This window comes from Hippopotamus amphibius, chromosome 6 (assembly GCF_030028045.1).
Source record: "Hippopotamus amphibius kiboko isolate mHipAmp2 chromosome 6, mHipAmp2.hap2, whole genome shotgun sequence".
Lineage (NCBI taxonomy): Eukaryota > Metazoa > Chordata > Mammalia > Artiodactyla > Hippopotamidae > Hippopotamus > Hippopotamus amphibius.
The window spans coordinates 170794850-170812085 of NC_080191.1; the positions used below are offsets into that span (position 1 = coordinate 170794850).

Below are 17236 nucleotides of genomic sequence, written 5' to 3' on the forward strand. Positions count from 1 at the left end.
CTTCTCATACCTTCATACCTTTGCTTATTTTCTTATTTGACTGCACTGGCTGGACCTCCAGCCTAATGTCGAATAGAGGTAGTTATTGCTGGCATCCTGGTCTCATTCCAAATTTTAAAGAAAATATTTCCAATGTTTTATCTTTAAGTGTGATGTTTATGATGGAGTTTTATTGATATTGTTGCGAACAGGTTAAGGGACTTAACTTCTATTTGTCGTTTGCTAGGAATTTTAACAGGGATGAATATTGAATTCTATCAAATAGTTTTTCTGCATCTGTTGTGATGATCATGCTTTCCCTTCCTTCTGTTTATGTGGTGATTTATAGACATTAATAAATTTTATAGTTTTCTTGTATTTCTGGTTTAAACAGCTTGATCATGATGTGTTTTTTTTTTATAAATCCAATATTGAACTTGACTAGCTAATATTTTGTTGAAGACATTTCCATCCATACTATTACTGAGATTTATTGATCTACAGTTTTCTTTTCTTACACTACCTTTGTATCTTGGTATTATACCAATCTTACAAAATTAGTTGTAGAGCATTCCCTCTTTTGCTAAACTCTGGGAGAGTTTGTATAAAATTGAAATTATCTATTTCTTGAATGTTTGGTAAAAATTGCCTGTAAAATCATCTTGACCAACATTTTGTGAGGGATGGGCGTTTTCTTTTAACTGATGATTCAGTTTAGAATAATTTATCTTCAGATTTCCTATTCTTTTCTCAATTACTTTTCTTTTCAATTTTTAAAATTGTGATAAAATCCATATGTATAAAATTTACTATCTTTACTGTTTTTAAGTGACATTAAATACATTTATAATGTTGTGGTACTGTCACCACCATCCGTCTCCAGAATTCTTTTCATCTGTAAAAGTGAAACTCTATACCCATTAAACGATAATTCCCCACTTCCCACTTCCCCCCAGTCCCTGGCAACCACCATTCTATTTCTGTCTCAATGATTTTGACAAGTCTAAGTACCTCATATAGGTGGAATCATACAATATTTGTCTTTTTGTGACTGGCTTATTTCACTTAGCATAATGTCCTCAAGATTCATCCATATTGTAGCATATGTCAGAATTTTGTTCCTTTTAAAGGCTGAATAATATTCCTTCATGTGTATACACCACATGTGGTTATCCATTTCTCTATCGATGGACACTGTGTGCTCTCATGTTTTAGCTATCGTGGATAATGCTGCTGAGATTATGGGTGTACAAATACCTCTTAAAGACTCTGCTTTCAATTCTTTTGGGTATATACCCAAAAGTGGACTTGCTGGATCATATGGTAATTCTATTTGTAATTTTTTAAGGAGCTGCTGTACTGTGCCTGCCATACCGACTATACCATTATATGTCCCCACCCACAGTGCACAAAGTTTCCAATCTCCCCACGTCTTCAGCTGCAAACAGAGAACATTTTACTTCTTCCTTTCCAATTTGGATGCCTTTCATGTCTTTTTCTTGCACAACTGGCTATGTTGAACAGAAGTGGTGAAAGCAGGCATCCTTGCCTTGTTCCTGATCTTAGAGAAAAAGTTTGCAGTGCTTCACCATTGAGTATGATATTTGCTGTGGGATTTTCACATATGACTTTCATTATATTGAGGTAGTTTTCCTCTACTCCTACTTCGTTGAGTGTTTTTATTATGAAAGTATGTTGAATTTTGTCAAATGCTTTTTCTGCATCAATTGAGGTGATTATGTCATTTTTCCCCCCTCATTTTGTTAATGTGGTATATCACATTGATGAAGTTTTTTTATGTTGAATCAATATTGCATTCCAGGAATAAATCTCATTTGCTCATTTTAATGACCAATATGCTTTTAATATGCTGCTGAATTTGGCTCGCTACTATTTTGTTGAGGATTTTTGCATCAATGTTCATAAGGAACATTGTCATAAGAGATATCATTTTCTTTTCCTGTAGTGTCTTTGTCTGGGTTTGTTATCAGGGTGCTGCTGGCCTAAAAGAATGAGTTAGAAAGTGCTCCCTCCTTTCCAATTTATTGGGAAAGTTTGAGAAGGATTGGCGTTAGCTCTTCTTTAAGTGTTTGGTAGAATTCACCAGTGAAGCCATCAGGTCCAGTGCTTTTCTTTATTGGTTCAATTTCCTTACAAGTTGTAAGTCTATTTAGAGTCTCTGTTTCTTCGTTATTTCCTTCCTTCTACTAGGAGTGTGTCTATTTTGTCTTCAAAAAAACAACTTTTGGCCTTATTAATTCTGTTTTCAATTGCTTCTCTATCACTAAGTTCTGTTCTTTATATCATTCACTCAGATTTCTTTTTCTTTTTTCTTTCAGATTTTTCTAGACCATGTTCTCACTGAGGGTTCCAGCTTTATGCAGAAGATACTCAATTTACAGTGTCCCGATCTAAGATTGTGTCTCCTTTCCCCATGCAGCCCTTAAATCCCTAAACTCTAGATCTCAGAAATCTGCAAATGTTGTGAGAGCATTTACTCATCCTCTTCGTTTTTAACTCCTTCACTCCTGAGTGTCTCCCTCTCTTGCTTCTGATCTCAGCTCAGGATTCAGAAAACATTTATTACACATTATCTGGCATTTGCAGGTTTTGTAAAGCCTTATCTCTTCTGCCACATTGCTGGAAATGGAGCTGTACTACTTTTATAAACAAACAAACAAAAATCTTTCCTTTAAAAATTGGGCTGTGCAGTCGTGAACTTTTGCTGCTGATGTTGATTTTAACAGAGGTGATGCAGGCTCTGAAAAGATTTAATTGCCAAGAATCTATAATAAGTTTAGTAAGCTTGGCATGTATAATAGGTTCTGTCTGGTGACTCGAAGCCAGATGACACAAAATTGCTTTTATTTATGTTCTTAGGAAAATAAAATAAACCTAATAATAATTGCATAATGTATTTTCTCCAATCCAAACCTTATCTAGAGAAACCAAGTTTTGGAACTTTACTGAGGAGAGAGCAGGTATAGAATGTGGAGTCCTATAAACAAGTTCTACCCATAATTCTGAATAAAGAACGTCCCCTTTTAAGGTTAAAATAGAGTCATTTGGGGTTAAATAGGAACCCAAGGACTTTGTAACACAGCTCTGCAGTTCAATCCATGCATTTGTCCATAGCTGCTCAGAAGTGCGTCACCTGTGATCAGTTACTATTAATACATAGTGAGTCACTTTCTTTTTAACAAATTAGCTGATTCACAGTCCTCACTCAGTTGAAAGTCTAAATTGCTTTCTTTTAAAAATATTTTATTGAAATACAGTTGATTTACGATGTTGTGTTAATTTCTGCTGTACAGCAAAGTGACTCAGTTTTATCAATACGTATATATATTCTTTTTCATATTCTTTTCCATTACGGTTTATCACAGGATACTGAATAGGGTTCCCTTTGCTGGACAGTAGGACCTTGTTTATCCATTAAACTGCCTTCTTAAGAAGAGAAGGTGGTGAAACTGTAGTCAGATCCAGGAACAGCACTCAAACCTAAATTCTTCTCTAGTTTATCTCACTGTGAACTATTATACATCCTCCAACTAGCTGTGAGCACAGAGGTTAAAATTCTTTTGAGACCAGCAAGGGGGCTAATATAAACCAAAGAGAGTAAGTTCCTAAAGGGGGAAAAAAGACTCAAGGTTTCTTGGTTTCTTGTTGGTTTAGAAGATGCGTGGACCTTGAAGACAAAGTTCGGGGGATGGTAGGTGCTCCAGGCTGACTGAGGCTTTGTAAACGGCAGCGAGTGTGATGCAGTCAAGTATTTTAAGTAAAACAGGTTGACATTTAAACTCTCTGCCCAGCAAATAAATTGAAAAAAAAATTAGGCACGATCGATTAAATTAACATCAGGTTACCACGTGGCCAGGGCTAGAATGTGTGTACTTACTCACTGGTTTCTGCTTGATTGGGACAAGTGTTAAAAATAAAAATTAAAAAAGGTAGAAATTTAATTTGCTTTAAAAAAAAATGCTATAATTCAGTTTGAATGAGCTAACACTCCCTTCCCTTATGGAGTTTCAAACATCCTGGTCACTATTCTAGTCTAACCCTGCCTTCTTCTTCACAAGGAAGACAGCTAAGAGTTGTTATATTCCTGAGGGTTTTTTCTTAATAATTTGAAGCCGCCCCGAACAGGCTGCCTGACTGCGTGGGAACCCTGCGCCTCCACCCCTCAGTCTTTACCGTAGCATCTTTCAAGCTTCCCTCCAGGCATGTCTAAACCTCCAACCTGGCACAAGTTTTATTGACCAGCCCCAACCTGGGCCCGTTTAGCCTTGGTCCTGCCTGGCAACCCAGGAATACACCCCGCATCTCGGGACTGAGTGCTTTCCTTCTGCACGGGTACTGCTGATTCTCCACAGTGGAGGAACTTGTCCTCAACTTTTTGTACCTCGCAGGGCCGTCTTAAGGGAAGGAGTATTTGGTAACTTTAGCAAGAAGACTGCCCACTTCAAGTCAAATAAAAGATATTAAAATTTAATTTTATTCTAAATTCCTTGAAAAAAATTAATGATAGCCTTTCATTTCAAAAGCACATTCACTTTATAGGATTTTTTTTAAAAAATTAGTGTACGCAGTTGACAGATTTACTTTTGAGGCCCTATGTATGTGTCAGAGCCCTCAACCACCCAGAGAAGCACTTCTAGGTATTAACCTTATTACGCTCTGAGTGTTGGAATGCGGCTGATCATGAAAAATCTCCCCCTGTGATTATTTTGAAACTGGTTATAATCGTCACCTTGGAGAAAAGAGCTCTTTTCAGAGAAAAAGTAGTCTTAGCCTTGATGTTTTACTTAGGAGAACAACATCTCTTGATAAATGGAAAAGGTTTTTCTATAAAGAACCAAATACTGCAACTTTGTTAAAACTGGATTCATTGCTGTACTCAGTAACCATATTGGAAAAAATTTAGTGTCAACGTAAGGGTTGAATCAAAAAGAAGCTAGCTCTGCTTTTTTTTAATAAATTTTTTTGGAAGTTAAAGATAGTTTGGAGGGGAAATCAGATAAGGTATCTGAACTAACATAAAACATAAAATGAAATTAGATTGCCATCAATGAACTGCTACTATTATGCTTATCTCTTTATCACGGGGTCTAGACTTTTGTTGAGACCATCAGAAAAAGGGCCACACATGACTTTTGTGGGCCTTTGGCACTTTTGCCTTCCTGGACCTCTCATTCTAATTAAAAAAAAAAAATTAAAAACTGCGTTTTATAACTGTGTTGGACTAATGCAATCAAGGTTGGATTCATTATTATTACATCAATTTTCTTTTCCTTCTGACTGTAAAAGAAATTAGCATGAAAATAGTTTTCTTGATCCTAAAAGTAGCTTAGGCCCCAGGCCCTGAGGGCGCTGTGTCTCGCCTACTTGTGGGCCTATTGGCAATTTTAAGGCAGTGGTGTCTTGAGAAGCAGCTTGCTGAGGTTTGTTAAAAGGGGGTTGGCCCATTCTTAAGACCCTCCACATGAGAGGGTAGCATTGGCATATATACACTGCCAAATGTAAAATAGATAGCTAGTGGGAAGCTGCTGCATAACACAGGGAGATCAACTCAATGATGGGTGATGACTTAGAGGGCTGGGATAAGGAGGGTGGGAAGGAGTCGCAGGAGGGAGGGGACATAGGGATATATGTATAAATACAGCTGATTCACTTTGTTGTACAGTGGAAACTGGCACAACACTGTAAAGCAGTTATACTCCATAAAGAGCTTAAAAAAAAAAAAAACAGAATTCATGTTACTCCCAGTTAAAATGAAAAAATAAAGTAGAAAGGGTAAGTTCTAGATTATAAGTAGAAGGACCACCCACAGAGATGGTCCTCAGAGACAGTAAAATGAAATAAAAATAACTATGTATCTGAAAATAAGAGCGAGTACCCCCCCACCCCGTGAAAAAAACACCCACATTATTCCAGAGAAGAGGGAGTCACTTTTATACTTGAGTCCTCATAAATTCTCCTGTGTTACTGGGTGCACTCCCGAAAGCTTTATACTGAATAGACAAAGTGGTTTAAAACAATACAAGTAGTTAACATGTACTGTCAGTGCTACACGTATCAAGTCATGTCAGGCATTCAAACACACAGGTTCACACATTTCCCTTTTCCTTGCTCTTTAAGGAAGGTCCTGATGGGTCAGCAAAATGTTTAGGTATCTTAGATGGGGTACGAGAGAGAAAGGAGGGAGGAAAAGCAGGTCAGAAGATTATCACTTGAGGTGCGGAACGAAAGGAGTTTTAGAAATGGGATTAGGAGGCAGGTGAGAAGGAAAACAGGGACAAGCACTAGGTTAAGGAAAAGAAAAAGAGGCCACGAGAAGGCAGAAGGCTGCTCGTCCCCTTTATCACGTCTGAGAACTGTTTGTACAGGACATGCAAAAATGAGAATTTTTTTATTGAATGAACAGTGTGTGTATTTCAATTAAAACACCGTTCTGCACGGAAGCTCATGGATGTTGACCTCCCTGTAAGCATTATATGGGGAAAGTAGGAGTGTACTGGGCCATTTTCGACAACCACACCCACAAAATTATTGATAATGCAGAAAATATTAGCACACAGACATCACTGCAGTATGATTGATGACTAGATGCTGCAGTGTTGGTAGAAATCTTAGGCATGGTTAAATAATTATTCCTGCAGCCATTCATTCTGAAGTACTGTGATATAGAGTGGTACCCGTGCAAAATACTAGGGTTATAAACTCTCCAATTTCACAGAAGGAGCCTCTCTTGTCTTATCAGTCCTCGTATCTTATATTTAAAAGCAATACCCAAACAGACACACCATTTCCTCCATCTTCCACAGGTAAACACTCTCTGGCAAGTGCAAACACAGTGACGGCAACAACCTCAGCAGATAAAACGTCACCCCCATCTAGCATGGGCAATACATCTCCGGTGACATCAAAGATGATCGCACCACCAACCTCAACAGACCCCACCGCAGAAAATACAAAAGACACATCACTACCTGTAACAAGTATCACCCCAGTGGCCGCAACAGTCTCCATGACAACTGGATTAGATAAACAATCAACTTTATCCTCTTCCACCACTTCTACCGAGCAAACCTCAGCATCCTCTCAGGACCACCAGACTCAGAGCATGGAAACCACCCGAGAAACTCAAACCAGCATCATCACACAGGTGACCACATCAACTCCCTCATCACCCCCAAGGGCACACAAATCTACAGAGGGTGTTTCTCAGGAGACATCCCCTTCAAGTGAAACAACCTCCTCTTCGCCATCCAGTCTGAGCCACACACCTGGGACAACGTCAGAAACGCTGACAGCAACAACCTCAGCAGATAAAACGTCATCCCCACCTAGCACGGGCAATACATCTCCGGTGACATCAAAGATGATCGTACCACCAACTTCAACAGACCCCACAGCAGAAAACACAAAAGACACATCACTACCTGTAACAAGTATCACCCCGGTGGCCACAACAGTCTCCATGACAACTGGATTAGATAAACAGTCAACTTTATCCTCTTCCACCACTTCTACCGAGCAAACCTCAGCATCCTCTCAGGACCACCAGACTCAGAGCATGGAAACCACCCGAGAAACTCAAACCAGCATCATCACAGAGGTGACCACATCAACTCCCTCATCACCCCCAAGGGCACACAAATCTACAGAGGGTGTTTCTCAGGAGACATCCCCTTCAAGTGAAACAACCTCCTCTTCGCCATCCAGTCCTGGGACAACGTCAGAAAGGCTGACAGCAACAACCTCAGCAGATAAAACGTCATCCCCACCTAGCACAGGCAATACATCTCCGGTGACATCAAAGATGATCGCATCACCAACTTCAACAGACCCCACAGCAGAAAACACAAAAGACACATCACTACCTGTAATAAGTATCACCCCAGTGGCTGCAACAGTCTCCATGACAACTGGATTAGATAAACAATCAACTTTATCCTCTTCCACCACTTCTACCGAGCAAACCTCAGCATCCTCTCAGGACCACCAGACTCAGAGCATGGAAACCACCCGAGAAACTCAAACCAGCATCATCACACAGGTGACCACATCAACTCCCTCATCACCCCCAAGGGCACACAAATCTACAGAGGGTGTTTCTCAGGAGACATCCCCTTCAAGGGAAACAACCTCCTCTTCGCCATCCAGTCTGAGCCACACACCTGGGACAACGTCAGAAACGCTGACAGCAACGACCTCAGCAGATAAAACGTCACCCCCACCTAGCACGGGCAATACATCTCCGGTGACATCAAAGATGATCGCACCACCAACCTCAACAGACCCCACAGCAGAAAACACAAAAGACACATCACTACCTGTAACAAGTATCACCCGGGTGGCCTCAACAGTCTCCATGACAACTGGATTAGATAAACAATCAACTTTATCCTCTTCCACCACTTCTACCGAGCAAACCTCAGCATCCTCTCAGGACCACCAGACTCAGAGCATGGAAACCACCCGAGAAACTCAAACCAGCATCATCACAGAGGTGACCACATCAACTCCCTCATCACCCCCAAGGGCACACAAATCTACAGAGGGTGTTTCTCAGGAGACATCCCCTTCAAGTGAAACAACCTCCTCTTCGCCATCCAGTCTGAGCCACACACCTGGGACAACGTCAGAAACGCTGACAGCAACGACCTCAGCAGATAAAACGTCACCCCCACCTAGCACAGGCAATACATCTCCGGTGACATCAAAGATGATCGCACCACCAACCTCAACAGACCCCACAGCAGAAAACACAAAAGACACATCACTACCTGTAACAAGTATCACCCGGGTGGCCTCAACAGTCTCCATGACACCTGGATTAGATAAACAATCAACTTTATCCTCTTCCACCACTTCTACCGAGCAAACCTCAGCATCCTCTCAGGACCACCAGACTCAGAGCATGGAAACCACCCGAGAAACTCAAACCAGCATCATCACACAGGTGACCACATCAACTCCCTCATCACCCCCAAGGGCACACAAATCTACAGAGGGTGTTTCTCAGGAGACATCCCCTTCAAGTGAAACAACCTCCTCTTCGCCATCCAGTCTGAGCCACACACCTGGGACAACGTCAGAAACGCTGACAGCAGCAACCTCAGCAGATAAAACGTCATTCCCACCTAGCACGGGCAATACATCTCCGGTGACATCAAAGATGATCGCACCACCAACTTCAACAGACCCCACAACAGAAAACAGAAAAGACACATCACTACCTGTAACAAGTATCACCCCGGTGGCCGCAACAGTCTCCATGACAACTGGATTAGATAAACAATCAACTTTATCCTCTTCCACCACTTCTACCGAGCAAACCTCAGCATCCTCTCAGGACCACCAGACTCAGAGCATGGAAACCACCCGAGAAACTCAAACCAGCATCATCACACAGGTGACCACATCAACTCCCTCATCACCCCCAAGTGCACACAAATCTACAGAGGGTGTTTCTCAGGAGACATCCCCTTCAAGTGAAACAACCTCCTCTTCACCATCCAGTCTGAGCCACACACCTGGGACAACGTCAGAAAGGCTGACAGCAACAACCTCAGCAGATAAAACGTCACCCCCACCTAGCACGGGCAATACATCTCCGGTGACATCAAAGATGATCGTACCACCAACTTCAACAGACCCCACAACAGAAAACACAAAAGACACATCACTACCTGTAACAAGTATCACCCCGGTGGCCGCAACAGTCTCCATGACAACTGGATTAGATAAACAGTCAACTTTATCCTCTTCCACCACTTCTACCGAGCAAACCTCAGCATCCTCTCAGGACCACCAGACTCAGAGCATGGAAACCACCCGAGAAACTCAAACCAGCATCATCACAGAGGTGACCACATCAACTCCCTCATCACCCCCAAGGGCACACAAATCTACAGAGGGTGTTTCTCAGGAGACATCCCCTTCAAGTGAAACAACCTCCTCTTCGCCATCCAGTCTGAGCCACACACCTGGGACAACGTCAGAAACGCTGACAGCAACAACCTCAGCAGATAAAACGTCATTCCCACCTAGCACAGGCAATACATCTCCGGTGACATCAAAGATGATCGCATCACCAACTTCAACAGACCCCACAACAGAAAACAGAAAAGACACATCACTACCTGTAACAAGTATCACCCCACTGGCCTCAACAGTCTCCATGACAACTGGATTAGATAAACAATCAACTTTATCCTCTTCCACCACTTCTGCCGAGCAAACCTCAGCATCCTCTCAGGACCACCAGACTCAGAGCATGGAAACCACCCGAGAAACTCAAACCAGCATCATCACACAGGTGACCACATCAACTCCCTCATCACCCCCAAGTGCACACAAATCTACAGAGGGTGTTTCTCAGGAGACATCCCCTTCAAGTGAAACAACCTCCTCTTCGCCATCCAGTCTGAGCCACACACCTGGGACAACGTCAGAAACGCTGACAGCAACAACCTCAGCAGATAAAACGTCATCCCCACCTAGCACAGGCAATACATCTCCGGTGACATCAAAGATGATCGCACCACCAACCTCAACAGACCCCACAGCAGAAAACAGAAAAGACACATCACTACCTGTAACAAGTATCACCCCAGTGGCCTCAACAGTCTCCATGACAACTGGATTAGATAAACAATCAACTTTATCCTCTTCCACCACTTCTACCGAGCAAACCTCAGCATCCTCTCAGGACCACCAGACTCAGAGCATGGAAACCACCCGAGAAACTCAAACCAGCATCATCACAGAGGTGACCACATCAACTCCCTCATCACCCCCAAGGGCACACAAATCTACAGAGGGTGTTTCTCAGGAGACATCCCCTTCAAGGGGAACAACCTCCTCTTCGCCATCCAGTCTGAGCCACACACCTGGGACAACGTCAGAAACGCTGACAGCAACAACCTCAGCAGATAAAACGTCACCCCCACCTAGCACGGGCAATACATCTCCGGTGACATCAAAGATGATCGCACCACCAACCTCAACAGACCCCACCGCAGAAAATACAAAAGACACATCACTACCTGTAACAACAAGTATCACTCCAGTGGCCACAACAGTCTCCATGACAACTGGATTAGATAAACAATCAACTTTATCCTCTTCCACCACTTCTACCGAGCAAACCTCAGCATCCTCTCAGGACCACCAGACTCAGAGCATGGAAACCACCCGAGAAACTCAAACCAGCATCATCACAGAGGTGACCACATCAACTCCCTCATCACCCCCAAGGGCACACAAATCTACAGAGGGTGTTTCTCAGGAGACATCCCCTTCAAGTGAAACAACCTCCTCTTCGCCATCCAGTCTGAGCCACACACCTGGGACAACGTCAGAAACGCTGACAGCAACGACCTCAGCAGATAAAACGTCACCCCCACCTAGCACAGGCAATACATCTCCGGTGACATCAAAGATGATCGCACCACCAACCTCAACAGACCCCACAGCAGAAAACACAAAAGACACATCACTACCTGTAACAAGTATCACCCGGGTGGCCTCAACAGTCTCCATGACACCTGGATTAGATAAACAATCAACTTTATCCTCTTCCACCACTTCTACCGAGCAAACCTCAGCATCCTCTCAGGACCACCAGACTCAGAGCATGGAAACCACCCGAGAAACTCAAACCAGCATCATCACACAGGTGACCACATCAACTCCCTCATCACCCCCAAGGGCACACAAATCTACAGAGGGTGTTTCTCAGGAGACATCCCCTTCAAGTGAAACAACCTCCTCTTCGCCATCCAGTCTGAGCCACACACCTGGGACAACGTCAGAAACGCTGACAGCAGCAACCTCAGCAGATAAAACGTCATTCCCACCTAGCACGGGCAATACATCTCCGGTGACATCAAAGATGATCGCACCACCAACTTCAACAGACCCCACAACAGAAAACAGAAAAGACACATCACTACCTGTAACAAGTATCACCCCGGTGGCCGCAACAGTCTCCATGACAACTGGATTAGATAAACAATCAACTTTATCCTCTTCCACCACTTCTACCGAGCAAACCTCAGCATCCTCTCAGGACCACCAGACTCAGAGCATGGAAACCACCCGAGAAACTCAAACCAGCATCATCACACAGGTGACCACATCAACTCCCTCATCACCCCCAAGTGCACACAAATCTACAGAGGGTGTTTCTCAGGAGACATCCCCTTCAAGTGAAACAACCTCCTCTTCACCATCCAGTCTGAGCCACACACCTGGGACAACGTCAGAAAGGCTGACAGCAACAACCTCAGCAGATAAAACGTCACCCCCACCTAGCACGGGCAATACATCTCCGGTGACATCAAAGATGATCGTACCACCAACTTCAACAGACCCCACAACAGAAAACACAAAAGACACATCACTACCTGTAACAAGTATCACCCCGGTGGCCGCAACAGTCTCCATGACAACTGGATTAGATAAACAGTCAACTTTATCCTCTTCCACCACTTCTACCGAGCAAACCTCAGCATCCTCTCAGGACCACCAGACTCAGAGCATGGAAACCACCCGAGAAACTCAAACCAGCATCATCACACAGGTGACCACATCAACTCCCTCATCACCCCCAAGGGCACACAAATCTACAGAGGGTGTTTCTCAGGAGACATCCCCTTCAAGTGAAACAACCTCCTCTTCGCCATCCAGTCTGAGCCACACACCTGGGACAACGTCAGAAACGCTGACAGCAACAACCTCAGCAGATAAAACGTCATTCCCACCTAGCACAGGCAATACATCTCCGGTGACATCAAAGATTATCGCATCACCAACTTCAACAGACCCCACAACAGAAAACAGAAAAGACACATCACTACCTGTAACAAGTATCACCCCACTGGCCTCAACAGTCTCCATGACAACTGGATTAGATAAACAATCAACTTTATCCTCTTCCACCACTTCTGCCGAGCAAACCTCAGCATCCTCTCAGGACCACCAGACTCAGAGCATGGAAACCACCCGAGAAACTCAAACCAGCATCATCACACAGGTGACCACATCAACTCCCTCATCACCCCCAAGTGCACACAAATCTACAGAGGGTGTTTCTCAGGAGACATCCCCTTCAAGTGAAACAACCTCCTCTTCGCCATCCAGTCTGAGCCACACACCTGGGACAACGTCAGAAACGCTGACAGCAACAACCTCAGCAGATAAAACGTCATCCCCACCTAGCACAGGCAATACATCTCCGGTGACATCAAAGATGATCGCACCACCAACCTCAACAGACCCCACAGCAGAAAACAGAAAAGACACATCACTACCTGTAACAAGTATCACCCCAGTGGCCTCAACAGTCTCCATGACAACTGGATTAGATAAACAATCAACTTTATCCTCTTCCACCACTTCTACCGAGCAAACCTCAGCATCCTCTCAGGACCACCAGACTCAGAGCATGGAAACCACCCGAGAAACTCAAACCAGCATCATCACAGAGGTGACCACATCAACTCCCTCATCACCCCCAAGGGCACACAAATCTACAGAGGGTGTTTCTCAGGAGACATCCCCTTCAAGGGGAACAACCTCCTCTTCGCCATCCAGTCTGAGCCACACACCTGGGACAACGTCAGAAACGCTGACAGCAACAACCTCAGCAGATAAAACGTCACCCCCACCTAGCACGGGCAATACATCTCCGGTGACATCAAAGATGATCGCACCACCAACCTCAACAGACCCCACCGCAGAAAATACAAAAGACACATCACTACCTGTAACAACAAGTATCACTCCAGTGGCCACAACAGTCTCCATGACAACTGGATTAGATAAACAATCAACTTTATCCTCTTCCACCACTTCTACCGAGCAAACCTCAGCATCCTCTCAGGACCACCAGACTCAGAGCATGGAAACCACCCGAGAAACTCAAACCAGCATCATCACACAGGTGACCACATCAACTCCCTCATCACCCCCAAGGGCACACAAATCTACAGAGGGTGTTTCTCAGGAGACATCCCCTTCAAGTGAAACAACCTCCTCTTCGCCATCCAGTCTGAGCCACACACCTGGGACAACGTCAGAAACGCTGACAGCAACGACCTCAGCAGATAAAACGTCACCCCCACCTAGCACAGGCAATACATCTCCGGTGACATCAAAGATGATCGCACCACCAACCTCAACAGACCCCACAGCAGAAAACACAAAAGACACATCACTACCTGTAACAAGTATCACCCGGGTGGCCTCAACAGTCTCCATGACACCTGGATTAGATAAACAATCAACTTTATCCTCTTCCACCACTTCTACCGAGCAAACCTCAGCATCCTCTCAGGACCACCAGACTCAGAGCATGGAAACCACCCGAGAAACTCAAACCAGCATCATCACACAGGTGACCACATCAACTCCCTCATCACCCCCAAGGGCACACAAATCTACAGAGGGTGTTTCTCAGGAGACATCCCCTTCAAGTGAAACAACCTCCTCTTCGCCATCCAGTCTGAGCCACACACCTGGGACAACGTCAGAAACGCTGACAGCAGCAACCTCAGCAGATAAAACGTCATTCCCACCTAGCACGGGCAATACATCTCCGGTGACATCAAAGATGATCGCACCACCAACTTCAACAGACCCCACAACAGAAAACAGAAAAGACACATCACTACCTGTAACAAGTATCACCCCGGTGGCCGCAACAGTCTCCATGACAACTGGATTAGATAAACAATCAACTTTATCCTCTTCCACCACTTCTACCGAGCAAACCTCAGCATCCTCTCAGGACCACCAGACTCAGAGCATGGAAACCACCCGAGAAACTCAAACCAGCATCATCACACAGGTGACCACATCAACTCCCTCATCACCCCCAAGTGCACACAAATCTACAGAGGGTGTTTCTCAGGAGACATCCCCTTCAAGTGAAACAACCTCCTCTTCACCATCCAGTCTGAGCCACACACCTGGGACAACGTCAGAAAGGCTGACAGCAACAACCTCAGCAGATAAAACGTCACCCCCACCTAGCACGGGCAATACATCTCCGGTGACATCAAAGATGATCGTACCACCAACTTCAACAGACCCCACAACAGAAAACACAAAAGACACATCACTACCTGTAACAAGTATCACCCCGGTGGCCGCAACAGTCTCCATGACAACTGGATTAGATAAACAGTCAACTTTATCCTCTTCCACCACTTCTACCGAGCAAACCTCAGCATCCTCTCAGGACCACCAGACTCAGAGCATGGAAACCACCCGAGAAACTCAAACCAGCATCATCACAGAGGTGACCACATCAACTCCCTCATCACCCCCAAGGGCACACAAATCTACAGAGGGTGTTTCTCAGGAGACATCCCCTTCAAGTGAAACAACCTCCTCTTCGCCATCCAGTCTGAGCCACACACCTGGGACAACGTCAGAAACGCTGACAGCAACAACCTCAGCAGATAAAACGTCATTCCCACCTAGCACAGGCAATACATCTCCGGTGACATCAAAGATGATCGCATCACCAACTTCAACAGACCCCACAACAGAAAACAGAAAAGACACATCACTACCTGTAACAAGTATCACCCCACTGGCCTCAACAGTCTCCATGACAACTGGATTAGATAAACAATCAACTTTATCCTCTTCCACCACTTCTGCCGAGCAAACCTCAGCATCCTCTCAGGACCACCAGACTCAGAGCATGGAAACCACCCGAGAAACTCAAACCAGCATCATCACACAGGTGACCACATCAACTCCCTCATCACCCCCAAGTGCACACAAATCTACAGAGGGTGTTTCTCAGGAGACATCCCCTTCAAGTGAAACAACCTCCTCTTCGCCATCCAGTCTGAGCCACACACCTGGGACAACGTCAGAAACGCTGACAGCAACAACCTCAGCAGATAAAACGTCATCCCCACCTAGCACAGGCAATACATCTCCGGTGACATCAAAGATGATCGCATCACCAACGTCAACAGACCCCACAGCAGAAAACACAAAAGACACATCACTACCTGTTACAAGTATCACTCCAGTGGCCTCAACAGTCTCCATGACAACTGGATTAGATAAACAATCAACTTTATCCTCTTCCACCACTTCTACCGAGCAAACCTCAGCATCCTCTCAGGACTACCAGACTCAGAGCATGGAAACCACCCGAGAAACTCAAACCAGCATCATCACACAGGTGACCACATCAACTCCCTCATCACCCCCAAGTGCACACAAATCTACAGGGGGTGTTTCTCAGGAGACATCCCCTTCAAGTGAAACAACCTCCTCTTCACCATCCAGTCTGAGCCACAAACCTGGGACAACGTCAGAAACGCTGACAGCAACAACCTCAGCAGATAAAACGTTATCCCCACCTAGCACAGGCAATACATTTCCAGTGACATCAAAGATGATCACATCACCAACTTCAACAGACCCCACAGCAGAAAACAGAAAAGACACATCACTACCTGTAACAAGTATCACCCCAGTGGCCTCAACAGTCTCCATGACAACTGGATTAGATAAACAATCAACTTTATCCTCTTCCACCACTTCTACCGAGCAAACCTCAGCATCCTCTCAGGACCACCAGACTCAGAGCATGGAAACCACCCGAGAAACTCAAACCAGCATCATCACACAGGTGACCACATCAACTCCCTCATCACCCCCAAGTGCACACAAATCTACAGAGGGTGTTTCTCAGGAGACATCCCCTTCAAGTGAAACAACCTCCTCTTCGCCATCCAGTCTGAGCCACACACCTGGGACAACGTCAGAAAGGCTGACAGCAACAACCTCAGCAGATAAAACGTCACCCCCACCTAGCACGGGCAATACATCTCCGGTGACATCAAAGATGATCGCATCACCAACTTCAACAGACCCCAAAGCAGAAAACACAAAAGACACATCACTACCTGTAACAACAAGTATCACTCCAGTGGCCGCAACAGTCTCCATGACAACTGGATTAGATAAACAATCAACTTTATCCTCCTCTGCCACTTCTACTGAGCAAACCACATCAACTCCCTCATCACCCCCAAGTGCACACAAATCTACAGAGGGTGTTTCTCAGGAGACATTCCCTTCTGGTAAAACAAGCACATCATCTCCTTCCAGTTCCAGCATTACACCTCTCAAGACAACAGAATTATTCACAGCACCAACTTCAACGGACACCACTGTAGGCAGCACAATGGCCACATCACCTTCTGTAACTACA

The 17236-nt window shown here is 44.7% G+C and overlaps 1 protein-coding gene across 1 annotated transcript in view; it reads left to right on the top strand.

Moving 5' to 3' along the window:
• MUC4 (mucin 4, cell surface associated) overlaps window positions 1–17236 on the top strand; it is a 44963-nt gene that overhangs the window by 2386 nt on the left and 25341 nt on the right. The window contains exons 3-9 of the mRNA XM_057737827.1: window positions 8146–8242; window positions 8708–8944; window positions 12335–12571; window positions 12788–13024; window positions 14603–14970; window positions 15025–15292; window positions 17134–17197. Of these exons, the coding sequence (XP_057593810.1) occupies window positions 8146–8242; window positions 8708–8944; window positions 12335–12571; window positions 12788–13024; window positions 14603–14970; window positions 15025–15292; window positions 17134–17197 (1508 nt within the window). The remainder of the gene's footprint in view (window positions 1–8145; window positions 8243–8707; window positions 8945–12334; window positions 12572–12787; window positions 13025–14602; window positions 14971–15024; window positions 15293–17133; window positions 17198–17236) is intronic.